This window comes from Mustela lutreola, chromosome 7 (assembly GCF_030435805.1).
Source record: "Mustela lutreola isolate mMusLut2 chromosome 7, mMusLut2.pri, whole genome shotgun sequence".
In the NCBI taxonomy this organism is placed as follows: Eukaryota; Metazoa; Chordata; class Mammalia; order Carnivora; family Mustelidae; genus Mustela; species Mustela lutreola.
Window position 1 is genome coordinate 38,070,601 of NC_081296.1, and position 12,985 is coordinate 38,083,585.

General features: G+C 59.0%; 1 protein-coding gene across 1 annotated transcript in view; it reads left to right on the forward strand.

Annotated features, from left to right (window-relative positions):
- HCN4 (hyperpolarization activated cyclic nucleotide gated potassium channel 4) overlaps nt 1-12,124 on the forward strand; it is a 42,348-nt gene extending 30,224 nt beyond the window's left edge. The window contains exons 3-8 of the mRNA XM_059180443.1: nt 4,041-4,202; nt 6,264-6,482; nt 9,393-9,539; nt 9,642-9,882; nt 10,183-10,347; nt 10,453-12,124. Of these exons, the coding sequence (XP_059036426.1) occupies nt 4,041-4,202; nt 6,264-6,482; nt 9,393-9,539; nt 9,642-9,882; nt 10,183-10,347; nt 10,453-11,912 (2,394 nt within the window). The 3' untranslated portion in view covers nt 11,913-12,124. The remainder of the gene's footprint in view (nt 1-4,040; nt 4,203-6,263; nt 6,483-9,392; nt 9,540-9,641; nt 9,883-10,182; nt 10,348-10,452) is intronic.
- The last annotated feature ends 861 nt before the right edge of the window (nt 12,125-12,985 follow it).

Genomic DNA, 12,985 nt, shown 5'->3' on the forward strand with positions numbered 1-12,985 from the left:
GAGGGAATTCAACCCAGCCCCAAGATGAGGCCTTGGCAGAAACTCCAATTTCTGGTCTTGCCCCAGGACTGAGAAACCAACTCTTTGTTTGAAGGCTGGGGAAGAGAGGGAAGGAAAGGAACAAACATGCATTGAGTACCTACTGTATACCAGCTGTGGACATCATCTCTCCTGATCCCCAAGACAGCCCCGGGAGCTGGCAGTTATTGACCCATTACACAGATAAGGACCCATTACTCAGAGCAGAGAAGGCGCTTGGCTCAGGTGGAAGGCATGTCACTCTGTCTCCGCATTGTGGTGGGAACACTACGGTGCCTCCACCGAGGGCCCCATGGGGCACAGAGAGTGAGCCGTCCAGGCTATCCGCCCAGCGAGCCTTGCAGGGCCTGGAAATGAAGGTACTTAACCCCCACAGTCACAGTCAGAACCAACATCATAAAAGGGGGTTTTAATGAAGTATAAAGAGCAAGATAAATATTTGTGCAATGCAGCTGACTTGCGGGTGGCCTGCGGCCCCAGCCCACAGCGGGGACACACAAGGATTTAGCCGCCTCTCCTGGCAACGGCCAGCCTCACTCTCAGCAACCACACCTGGGTGCCGTTGTGTTGGGCCTGGGGCGCGTGTGCTCACCGCCCGGGGTACCCTCCTCACCTAAATGGGTGTCTTTGCCCCTGCCACCAACTCTTGGCAGGAAGTTCAGGTTTTGCCATGTTGGGCCTTTGAGAGCCAGCCACAGTACCCGTCCCGAGCCCCCAAAACTCCCACCCTCCCAACCCTCCCCACCTCCACCGGGCCCCCTTCCAACAACCGCCTGCTTCGTTAGCCCAGCGCCTAGCTCCCCCCGACTACCCCGCAGCTCTGCAGGACATGTGAGTCTGTGCCCACCTCCAGGAAAAGGCACCTTTTCCTTCCCACGCAGGCAGAGACGGAGTTCTCGTTGGCTGCACCTGCCCAGAGGGAGGGGGGGTTTCCAAATGCCACCCTGTACACTCGTGGCGGCTCTGACCCACTCTTCCCCATCCCGGTCACCGTCACCTTGCCCTTTACCTCTGTCAGGAAGCACTTCTCAGTTCCTGAGAGCACACCACGTGCTCTGCCCCAGTCATTGCTGAGGTCATGATAAAGGCAAAACTAGGCAAGGACGATCCTGGAGGAAGATGAGCTACGAAGGCACCAGAAACATAGGTCATACCCAAAGAAAAGCAGGTATTGCATAAAAATATACCAATCCGGATAGCTCTGTCTCAAATGCCCAGAGGGATTCATGCCCGGGGCAGATTCTGTGAGCTGCACCAGGCAGGGGACACTTTCTCAAAGGGGTCCCAGGCTACCTGAAGCTCCGGTTCTGTAAGATACACTGAATTCTACAGATGCCTCATAGGACTCTCTCCCACAGACCCTGCAAGTATGGCCCCGCTTGGGCCGTTGGAATAGAATACCACGTACCTGGGGGCTTCGACGAAAATTTATTTCTCACAGTTCTGGAGGCTGAAAGGACAAATCAGGGTGCCAGCATGGTCACCTTCTGTCTGAGGCCCCTGTCCGCATTTGTGGATTGCCACCTGCCTGCTGTGGCCTCACACAGCCGAGAGCTCCTCCTTCTCGTGTCTCTTCTTCTAAGGGCATAGACCCCATTCATGGGGCTCCACCCCCCATGACCTCATCAACTCCTGAAGGCCCAACTCCTAATGCCATTACAGTGGGGGTTCGGGCTTCAACATATGAATTTTGGGGGACACAAACATCCAGTCTAGGAAACCAAGGAGCTTTGTAATAAAGACCCTACCCATGCTGTGTTCGGGGCCCAGAGGACCTTCTTAGCCAGTTTAATTCTCCAGAAACCTTGAGAAATGGGGGGCAGATATCTAGCTCATCTTAGATGATGGGAGGCTGAGATGTGGCAGGACGTGAGGGCAGGTGCCGGCCATCTCTGAGACTGGATGGTTCCGCGTCACTTGCCTTTCCCATCCTGTTGAGTCTGGGGAGCTGGTGGCATCCTGGTCATCTTGGACTCTGAAAGGCTAGTGATTTGCCCAAGGTCATAGAGCTATTGCGTTCACCTAAGCAGTGAAGAGCCCAAAGTGAGATCTCCCCTCAGAGCCGCAGCTGGGGTGCTGGTGCTCGGGAGCTGCTGGGGATGGGGAGAGGCTGAGGAGCTTCCCAGGCTCAGGGTCCAGGCCCCACAGCAAGGCCAGCAGTGGACAGATGGCCAGAGTCACCACTGCACACTCAGGCATGCCTTGGCTCCTAGACGCGGGTCCCAGACCCATCCTGCCCTGGCCAGTGTCTCGTGCCCCACGCCCCTGACGTTGACATTGATGCAGCGGCTCGGTGGGGAGCGATGTGCTGACAGCCTGGGGCTTACTGAGGTGAGATGCTGGCGAGTTCCGGCCGCGCCTGTGTCCCTTTGCCGTGTGAATTCAGCCACATCGGGTTTGAGTTGTTCCATCTACAAAATAACTCCTGGAAACCATCATTCCCACACTGGGCCAGTCTGATAATCTGCTGGCAGCCCTGAGCTCAGACGTGCCTCTCCCACTGCCACCATGACGGTGGCCAGTCCCTTTCCTTCTCCAAGCCTTGGTATAAAATGGATTAATAATATTTTCAGCAAAGGGTTGTTGTGAGGTTAAATGAGATGATGGCTGTGGGCCCACATGCCCCCACTCTGACACCAGGGCCACAGGGGTGATGGACCGCCACCCTCCCTGAACCTTTCCAGGGTCCACTTCATCCTGAGAAGTCTCCATCATCTTTTGGCTGGAACATCCAGAGTTGTGCTAAGGCGGGTGCAGGTGGGCACAACCCTGGATGTGCCCGACAAGCAGTATTTATGTTGGGCTTTTCCAAACCTTGCCCCAAACTATGCCCACACTTCAGAAGGGGAAACTGAAGTCACTACTATCACAATGACCTGCCCCCAGCCACCAAGCTCTACCCCATCCTGCCCCCAGAGTCTCCTAGGCCGGGGCAAGACCAGAGTCCAGAAACCTCTCTCTGACCTCCTTCCAGATCCCTGTCCCCTCACTGCCCCGTCAGTATGGGGATCCCCGTTAACACCAGACCAAGCAGCAGCTCTGGGGGGGGGGGGCAGGGCAGGGATGCTGGGATGTGCCCCCCTGGCCCTGCCCCACCAGGCTTCATTAAGCCTCTCCTAGGAGCCATAGGAGTGGAGGTGCAAGCTGGTGCTGGGCTGTGGTTGCAGGCTCTGGGCTTTATTAAGCGATACGGGAGAGCATGACTACTAATACATATGAGCGAATCATAAAGATTAATTATTAACAACAACCCATCAATGAGTAATGGTTCGCAATTTGTGGAATACTTCTATAGTACCGAGCGCTTTATATGTATAATTTAATACCCCTGACAGTCCACTCGGGTAAGAATTTTCATTGCCATTTTCCAGATGAGGAAATATAATCAGAGAGGTTAAGGGGCTTGCTCAAGGTTGCACAGCTGGGAATTGGTTAGAAGTGGGTCTGGGATCAAGGTCTGTGTGATCGGGGAGCCCGTGTGTCCATGCTGCTTCCGCTTCAGTTCTGTGGCTGCCCTGAGCAGAACCTTTCTCCTCACCCCCCCAACCCCCCTGCCGCTGCCCAGCCACTGGTAGGTCCTCCGCCTAAAGCAGCAGGTCTGGGGAAACACAATGGCCCTGGTGTGACGACAGACTGTGGTCCCCTGAGGAGCCTCCTGCTGGCCGGCTCTTCTCCCTGTGGTCTTCATGGCCTAGAGACAGCTTCTCCGCCCACTCGGGGGCTGCCCTCCCTTCAGATATCTGGCCTGCAGGGCTGAACTTCCTCCCCCATCTGCCCAAATCCCAGGAGCCGTCCCCCCTGTCCCCCAGCCTGCTTCTTCCAGGCCACCTTTCTGCCACCTGCCACCCTTGACCCTGCACACACCTGCACCTGCACCAGGCCAGCTGCTCCGCCAAGTCCACATATGGCGGTGCCCAGCAGCAGCGGCAGGGGCAGGCAGAGTGGGGCCACCCCTTCCCGGCCGGCCACCCATCTTAACGTTTCTTTCCATCTGCCTCCAGATCTTCCACATGACCTACGACCTGGCGAGCGCCGTGGTGCGCATAGTGAACCTCATTGGCATGATGCTTCTGCTCTGCCACTGGGATGGCTGCCTGCAGTTCCTGGTGCCCATGCTGCAGGACTTCCCCGACGACTGCTGGGTGTCCATCAACAACATGGTGGTGAGTGCTCGGCAAGAGTGGGGCGGGTGCTGCCTGGGCAGGCAGAGTCGCTCCACAGCCCGGGACTCCCAAGCCCCAGCACGTGGGGTCCTGGGCTGCCCCCTTGGTGCCCACGGGCACATGACTCCAGCTGATATAGGTCCGTCCCAGGGCCCTCAGCTGTGCCCTGCTCACTCCCCGGCCTTCTTCTGGCCTCCCGTGCCGTCAGGAGCCCTGGTGACTTCACCCAAGGAGACGGAGACCTGGCCATTCTCAGACCGTATTAAGTGTGGCCAAGCTGGGCTGGGGGCTCCTCCTGCCCTTCTGCCTCGGTTCCCCAGAGGCAGACCAACCCAAAAAGCTGAGCCGGAGGAAAGCGAAGCCTGTGAGGAGCACTGTGGACGGCGCCTAGGCCTGGGCTAGCCCCCTTCTGCTGAGCTGGGCTGTCCTCTACCTGCTCCTTTCCCTGCCCCCAGCCCCACCTCTCAGACACACACTGCTCTGCAGGGTGAGGACCACCTCCCTACCACCAGCCCTGGGAGGGGGAGAGGGAGATGGAATGGGGGCTGGGAAGCCATAACGCAGACCCCACCCCCCATCACCTCCCAAAGATAGAGTGGGCACTGGGCTGGGTGAGGACCCCCTAGACCCGTGAACATTTCTCTGGGTCTAGTGACCCTCCCTCCTTCTCCCGCCCAGTCTATATGGTTGGGTCTGCACAGTTGGGTGGGTCTGGTGGCAAATCCCCAGAGCCCCAGGGGAGGAGAAACCAGCTTTGAAAGAGGTGAAAGAGACCCTGAGGCATCTTCCAGCATCAAATAGGCCTTTACAAAACAGCCTTTTGATGAGCTTAGTGTAAATGAATCGGCCATATGGATTGAATTTCCTGGTCCCCAGAGGCTCAGTGGTAAGGCCGGAAGCCCTGACTAGAGGCAGCTGGGGGCCACCCCCGGTCCCCAGGCCTGGATCCGAGGCCAGCACCCCGGGATCAGCCCTGCTGACCTCCCAACCTGGTCTGCACCGAGAGCCACCAGACCCACTCAGCTTTGTCTGGGACCATCTGAGTGACCTTGAACGTGGCTGGCAGCTGCTGAGCCTTTCTCCAGGTGCCAGGAACGGCCTGCTGACCATGGAAGGGTCTGGGGCTCTGGGCACCGGTTCTGCTGGCCCTGCGTGTCATTGCTTCACATGTCCCCTGTATGAATAGGGAGACAGTGGGGAGGTGGCAGATGCTGGGGTTCATCTGGCAGCTTCCTCTTCAGGGACAGTTTCCTCTGTGTAAGGGTGACAGGCCCACACATGCACTAAATTCAGGAGATGGCCCTTCTGCGCCCAGCGTTCCCACACAGAGACTTCCTTGAGACACTGACTGGCTTTGGAGACAAAAATAGCCAGGAGCCTCACTCACTCCCTTCCTCCCTCCTCCTGCCCCCAAGCAGTGTCTGTTCCAGACAGCCCAGTTCCTGGTGGGGGTGGCCTAGGGGGGCCTCAGCCCTGGACCCATTCCGGCAGGGCTCACCCAGGAGGCGAGTTAGCTCCGCAGCGCTTAGACTTTGCTCACCCAAAATGAGGACAGTGTTTTTGGCTCGGTCTGCTGGAGCCTGTCCCCCCAGGGGAAGCATATCTGGTTTTATAATTGAGGTCAGTGGGGAAATGGGCTTCACTTGGCAGTAGTTTGCAGGGGTGGGGCGGGGGGAGGGGATAGAGCTATTTCAGCAAGTGGAGGACAGCAGGGTGGCTCAGCCTGGAGACTTTGGCTGCTTAGGGGGGCTCTAGGCAGCCCTATGGGGACTGAGAAGTCAGAGGGGGTGAGGTTGGCTCCCCTCCTTTTGCTGGGGACTGATCCCTGACCCCCCCAGAGCAAGAGAAAGGCCCGAGTCAGGGATTCAGTGTCACCGCAGGTCACCAGCGTGGGCCTCCTGCACCTCACCCGAGGCCATCAGCCAGCAGCAAGGTTGGAAGGCCTCCCTGGGCTCAGCCACTGGGGAAGGATTAGGCTGAGGGGTGGGAGGTGGCAGGGGCCTTTCTAGCAGCTAGTGAGAGTGGCGGCCATTCACAGCACCCCCTCTCACCTGTCCGCAGAACAACTCCTGGGGAAAGCAGTACTCGTACGCACTCTTCAAGGCCATGAGCCACATGCTGTGCATCGGGTATGGACGGCAGGCGCCCGTGGGCATGTCGGACGTCTGGCTCACCATGCTCAGTATGATTGTGGGCGCCACCTGCTATGCCATGTTCATCGGCCATGCCACGGCCCTCATCCAGTCCCTGGACTCCTCCCGGCGCCAGTACCAGGAAAAGGTAGGGCAGAAACCTGGGGTCCCTCTTGGGTCGGCTCAGGGGACCCTGACCTGCGGTCCCCAGGGAGCACAGGCTGGCAGCCGGGGTAGGTCCCCACCAGACCCCTGACGTGCTCTGCCTTCTACATCCTCTGGCCTCGGCAGCTTGCCTCTTTCTCATGGGCAAGTTCCTGAAACAAACAAAACTGCATATTGTTTATGACTGCTGAATCCGTGGCTCGGCCCATGGAATTGAAGTTCACCAGTGCCCTCTGCATTACTAAAGCCAATGGTTCCCTTTGGTTCCCCCCCACCACCCGCTGGGCATCTCAGTGGTATTTGACAGTTATCACTCCCTTCTTGGCTTGGCACTTGGTTTCTGTAACAGCACACTCTCGGCTTTCCCCTCTGGCTGGTCCTTCTAGCTCTCCCTGTGCAGTGGGGCCCAAGTGATCTACCCAGCTGTCCATGGAGTGTGGGTATGTTACTTCCCACCTCTGTGGCCCATTTGCTTATCTGCAAGATGGAGACAGCAAGGAGAAGGGGTCATATCATGGGGTTTATGAGGAGGGAGTGCTGTGTGCCAACCGCTAAGACTGTGTGAGCATGGCGTAGGCTATTCGATATTTATTGGCTAAATGGGCTCCATCTGGCACCTTCCACTCCATACTCTGCATGGCAGATAGATCAGGCACCTAAAAAATATAAAGTTGATCATATCATCCTGCTTAAAACTCATCAGAATCTTCTTGTTACTTGTAGATGCAGAGGAACCCTGCAGTGGGGTTTCTCAGCCTGGCATTTAAGGGGCATAATCTGGCCCCTGCCCTTCTCATGCCCAGATCATGCCATGGGCCCTACAGCCCTCTATTCGAGCCTCACCAGGCTCCTCCTTGCATGTGCCCTCCTGCCACAGGGCCTTGGCACGGACACTAGCCTGGAACGCTCCTCGCTCCTTTTCACTCGACCACTTCTCCACCTCTCAGCCTGCACTTCCCTTGGTGAGCTTTCTGTGACCCCGTCAGCCCCACCCATCATGTGAACCCCTGGTGCCCTCTAATTCCCCTTCACCACACTTGGGACTCCTGCCATATTTGATTACTCTGTGCAGTCTGTTGTTCAGTGTCTATGTCCTGCCTGTCCAGGTGGTGGCTCCGTGAGGGCAGGACCCAGGTCTGTCCCTCCCTATTGAATTGCCGGTGTCATGTCCGGCACTTAGCAGGGCTTAGTGTGTATTGATTAACTGGCTGCCTGCCTGCCCCATGTGCTGTCCCTTGCTGGGGTGACCGAGACATGGAGGCCCAGGTCCCATCCTGCCAGAAGGAAAGTTCAGGAGTCTGCAGAGCCAGCCCAGGGTGGGAGGGGCAGTTTGGGGAGGCAGAGAAAGAAGATAGGCGAGAATTCTAGGCTAGCCACATGATGAGCATGATGGGTGGGAAAGAAATCAGCCTGATTTGAACAAAGGGTTCTGGGTTAGGAATGAGGGGGCTGGAAAGGGGAAGGAGAGGAGGAGTCAGGTTATAAAGACCAGGGTTTTGTCCAGGGCCAGGGGAAGGATCAATGTGGGCCTGCGTCAGGGCCCAGCCTGTGACCAGGTCAGGACTCCATGTGAAACCAGGATCAGGGCTTGGTGTGGGACCGGGATGGGGGCTCAGTCGGGATGGGGGCTCAGTCGGGACTCTAGTTTAGAAAAAGCACCAAGGTTCATTCGAGGGCAGAGTCAAGCTGCTTGTGACTTTCCATTTGGGAGTTGTCTTTATTTGGTTCTTTAGCTAATGGCTCTCCAATATGATTCACTCATAAATCTCTCTGAAATGTATTACCTCCCTTTGGTCCCCACTTCTCACTCTCGCCTAGATCACTTTAGCCAGCTTTCCAACTCCCGCCCCGTCTCCAGACCCTGCCTCCCCACCACTATGGATGTTCCAGGCATGAGGAATTCTCTAAAACACAGCTTTAGCTGTTCTGCCCCTGTTCCCATAGACCGCAGGGAAGTCCCTGTCTCCTGGGGCTGGGCACAACCTCGAGCAGACAGAGCCAGCTTGGCTGGAAGAATGCATGGAAACTTCATCTCCCAGGCCTCGGTTGCCTGCTGGCATCTGTCTGCAGCCATACTGTGTCCCCGCCTATTGGGAGCCCCAGTGTGTGAAAACATGCTCCCCTCTTCTGCTTGTTCCTGGGGTATAGGAATTTCCCTTGCATCTCAGTGTGGGAAAACTCTGCTCTTGCCTACTATTTCTTCCTAACATGCCCCTCTGGACCCCCACTCCGCACCCGCAGTCCCAGGATGCTGGAGCAGACCCCACAACTTCACCCTGGGTAGATGAGAGCACTTCGTATTTTCTTGAGCCCTGGGCATTTCAGGTCTCAAAGCTCTTATCCCCAACCTCTGCTTAAGGAACTTGCTCTACCCTGGCCATCCCCATGGGCTAGAGTCACTCTTCCACAAAATGCCTTGGAGCCAGCCAGGGCCCATGTTTGGATACACAGCGTATGACCATCAGGCATCCTGACTTCAGCCTCTGGGTCCCACTAACCAACCCTGCTGCCCAGCCAGTGTGATCACTGGTAGCAAAGAGTTCCTCCAGGACCTGTGAGCTTTCTCTTGTCCACAGTGTGACATAGGAAAGAGCCAGGGGCAGAGGAAACTTGAGGGACTCTGGTCGGTTGGCCTGGAATGGGGCTTTGGATAGCCCCTATTGTCCCCAGCCACCTCCAGAGCCCTGGGCACACTGATGGAGCCTCTACCCCGCCCCAGGCAGCTGGGAGTCAGGACCATGGTTTGGGGCACACCCCCACTGAAGGATCTCAGCATCGAGGAGCCAGGCTGGGCCAAGGAGGCCCACAGGGTCCGTGCCAGCTCTGGTCAGCAGCAGGGCCGAGGCCCTGAGGAGGTGACACCCTCTCCCTCTCTCCTTCTCCCCCGACTCAGTACAAGCAGGTGGAGCAGTACATGTCCTTCCATAAGCTCCCACCGGACACGCGGCAGCGCATCCACGACTACTATGAGCACCGCTACCAGGGCAAGATGTTCGATGAAGAGAGCATCCTGGGCGAGCTGAGCGAGCCGCTGAGGGAGGTACGCGGTGGGGGGGGGGGGGTGCGGGGGCTGGTGACCAGGAGGGGAGCTTCCCTCCTGCAGGGCGGCTCCCTCATCTTCTCCACCCTGTCTGGGGATTAGGAGATCATCAACTTCAACTGCCGGAAGCTGGTGGCCTCCATGCCGCTGTTCGCCAACGCGGACCCCAACTTTGTGACCTCCATGCTGACCAAGCTGCGCTTTGAGGTCTTCCAGCCTGGGGACTACATCATCCGTGAGGGCACCATCGGCAAGAAGATGTACTTCATCCAGCATGGCGTGGTCAGTGTGCTCACAAAGGGCAACAAGGAGACCAAGCTGGCAGATGGCTCCTACTTTGGAGGTGAGGTGGCCGGCGGAGCCCTAGGGGGCAGGGGAATGGGCTGGAGAGATACTGAGGATGATGTTTGGGGCTCTTCTGGCCCCTGCCTGAAGGTGAGGGCCTGTGGCCCTGGGCGGGGGTGGGGGGCGGAGCTGCGGCCCGGGAAGAGCCTGGCACCCACTTGGGGGCATCTTGTGTGGTCACCCCTGGGGATGGGGCCTTGTTACCGTCAGGCGTCCCTACCAGACAGTGGGAACCCAGGTCAGGGGCGAGCAGGAGGCCCCTTCGAGCACCCCCTCCCCACTCCCGCTGTCCTGGCAGAGATCTGCTTGCTGACTCGGGGTCGGCGCACGGCCAGCGTGAGGGCCGACACATACTGCCGCCTCTACTCGCTGAGTGTGGACAACTTCAATGAGGTGCTGGAGGAGTACCCCATGATGCGGCGGGCCTTCGAGACGGTGGCGCTGGACCGCCTGGACCGCATCGGTGAGGGGACCGGGCCGGGCGGCGGCTGGGAGGGGAACCCCCTCGCCCACCCCCTGGCCTCCCGCTCTGGCCTGAGCCCCTGCTCTCGTTCCGTGCACGGCCCAGGCAAGAAGAACTCCATCCTCCTCCACAAAGTCCAGCACGACCTCAACTCAGGCGTCTTCAACTACCAGGAGAACGAGATCATCCAGCAGATCGTGCAGCATGACCGCGAGATGGCTCACTGTGCTCACCGCGTCCAGGCCGCCGCCTCGGCCACCCCGACCCCCACGCCGGTCATCTGGACGCCGCTGATCCAGGCGCCGCTGCAAGCCGCCGCGGCCACCACCTCGGTGGCCATCGCGCTCACCCACCACCCCCGCCTGCCCGCTGCCATCTTCCGCCCCCCTCCCGGCCCCGGGCTAGGCGGCCTCGGCGCGGGGCAGACGCCCCGGCACCTGAAGCGGCTGCAGTCCCTGATCCCGTCGGCGCTGGGCTCCGCCTCGCCCGCCAGCAGCCCGTCGCAGGTGGACACGCCGTCTTCCTCCTCCTTCCACATCCAGCAGCTGGCCGGCTTCTCCGCGCCCGCGGGCCTGAGCCCGCTCCTGCCCTCGTCCGGCTCCTCCCCGCCCCCTGGGCTCGGCGGCTCCTCCCCGGCTCCCACGCCCTCGGCCTCCGCAGCCGCCACCGCGGCCACCGGCTTCGGCCACTTCCACAAGGCGCTGGGCGGCTCCCTGTCCTCGTCCGACTCTCCGCTGCTCACGCCGCTGCAGTCCGGAGCCCGATCGCCGCAAGCCAACCAGCCGCCGCCCCCGCTGCCGGGGGCCCGCGGGGGCCTGGGACTCCTGGAGCACTTCCTGCCGCCCCCGCCCTCCTCCCGGTCCCCGTCGGCCAGCCCCGGGCAGCTGGGCCAGCCACCTGGGGAGCTGTCCCCCGGCCTGGCCGCCGGCCAGCCAAGTACGCCAGAGACGCCCCCGCGGCAACCCGAGCGGCCGTCCTTCGTGGCAGGGGCCTCCGGGGGGGCTTCTCCCGTAGCCTTCCCCCCCCGCGGAGGTCTCAGCCCCCCAGGCCACAGCCCCGGCCCCCCAAGAACTTTCCCAAGTGCCCCCCCTCGGGCCTCCGGCTCCCACGGTTCCTTGCTCCTGCCGCCCGCCTCCAGCCCCCCAGCTCCCCAGGTACCCCAGCGCCGCGGCACGCCACCCCTCACCCCGGGCCGCCTCACCCAGGACCTCAAGCTCATCTCAGCCTCCCAGCCGGCCCTGCCCCAGGACGGGGCGCAGACTCTCCGCAGAGCCTCTCCGCACTCCTCGGGGGAGTCCGTGGCGGCCTTCCCGCTCGTCCCCAGGGCCGGCGGCGTTAGCGGGGGCAGCGGGGGCCTCGTTCTCCCGGGGAGGCCCTATGGTGCCGTCCCCGGCCAGCATGTCACTCTGCCTCGGAAGACATCCTCAGGTTCTTTGCCACCCCCTCTCTCTTTGTTTGGGGCAAGAGCCGCCTCTTCTGGGGGGCCCCCTCTGACTGCTGCCCCCCAGAGGGAACCTGGGGCCAGGTCTGAGCCAGTGCGCTCCAAACTGCCGTCCAATCTATGAGCGGGGCCCTTCCTTCCTTCTTCTCTCTTCTTTTTTTCTCCCTTCTTTCTTCCTTCAGGTTTAACTGTGATTAGGAGATATACCAATAACAATAATAATTATCATTTAAAAAAAAAAAACCCACACCAGAAAAACAAAAGACAGCAGAAAATAACCAGGTATTCTTAGAGCTATAGATTTTTGGTCACTTGCTTTTATAGACTATTTTAATACTCAGCACTAGAGGGAGGGAGGGGGGGAGGGAGGGGGGAGGGAGTAGGCAGGGCCGGAAGGCAAAAGCCAGAAGAAGGCAGGTGGGGGTTTCTGGGGCTTGACGGCAGCAGGGGTGACCCACCTTTGGGGTTTCTTAGAGCAGATCTGTTATTGTATCCTATGGCAACAGTCACCACCAGCGCCGTAGCTGTGAACTTGGAGCCCCATTCTGTGGGGGTCATCTTCTTCCCCCACAGGAAGGGGTTGCCCCTGGATATGTTCCTGGGGAGCCTCAGTCATCTGGGTCTTTGAGACAAAATGGGGCCAGGGCCCTGAGAGTCTTGCATTTTTTTTCTACTGCAAACTTAGCAAGATATGTATATGAACATGAACATGTATATGTATATGTATGTAAGATGTGTATATGTATAGCTATGTAGCGCTCTGCAGAGCTGTGTAGATAGCCACTCACATGTGTGCACATTGTAACCCCATGTTGCCAGGACACCCAGGTCACCTTACATTCAGCAACCTGTCCTGGCCCTCAGGCTGGGCACCACAGGGTCTGGGGAAGTGTTCTTTCCAGTCCTCAGGGAAGAGGACCCCAAGACCTCTCAGCAGGCTCCCTTCCTCACCATCTCTGGTCTCAAGTCCAGTCCTAGCTCGATATCTCACCACCTGGAAGCAGAAGACCCCCTCCTTCCCTGTGGGGCTCAAGCACATCCTCTCGCCTCCGTGGCCCTCCGTTTTCCTATCTGTATGGTGGGAGGTGAGGGGAACTTCTATTTATTGAGTCTGCTCTGTGCCAAGCACTGGTTTAGCACTTTACACACATTAACCCCTTCAATTTCACAAAGACCATGAGGTTGGTACTTTGATTC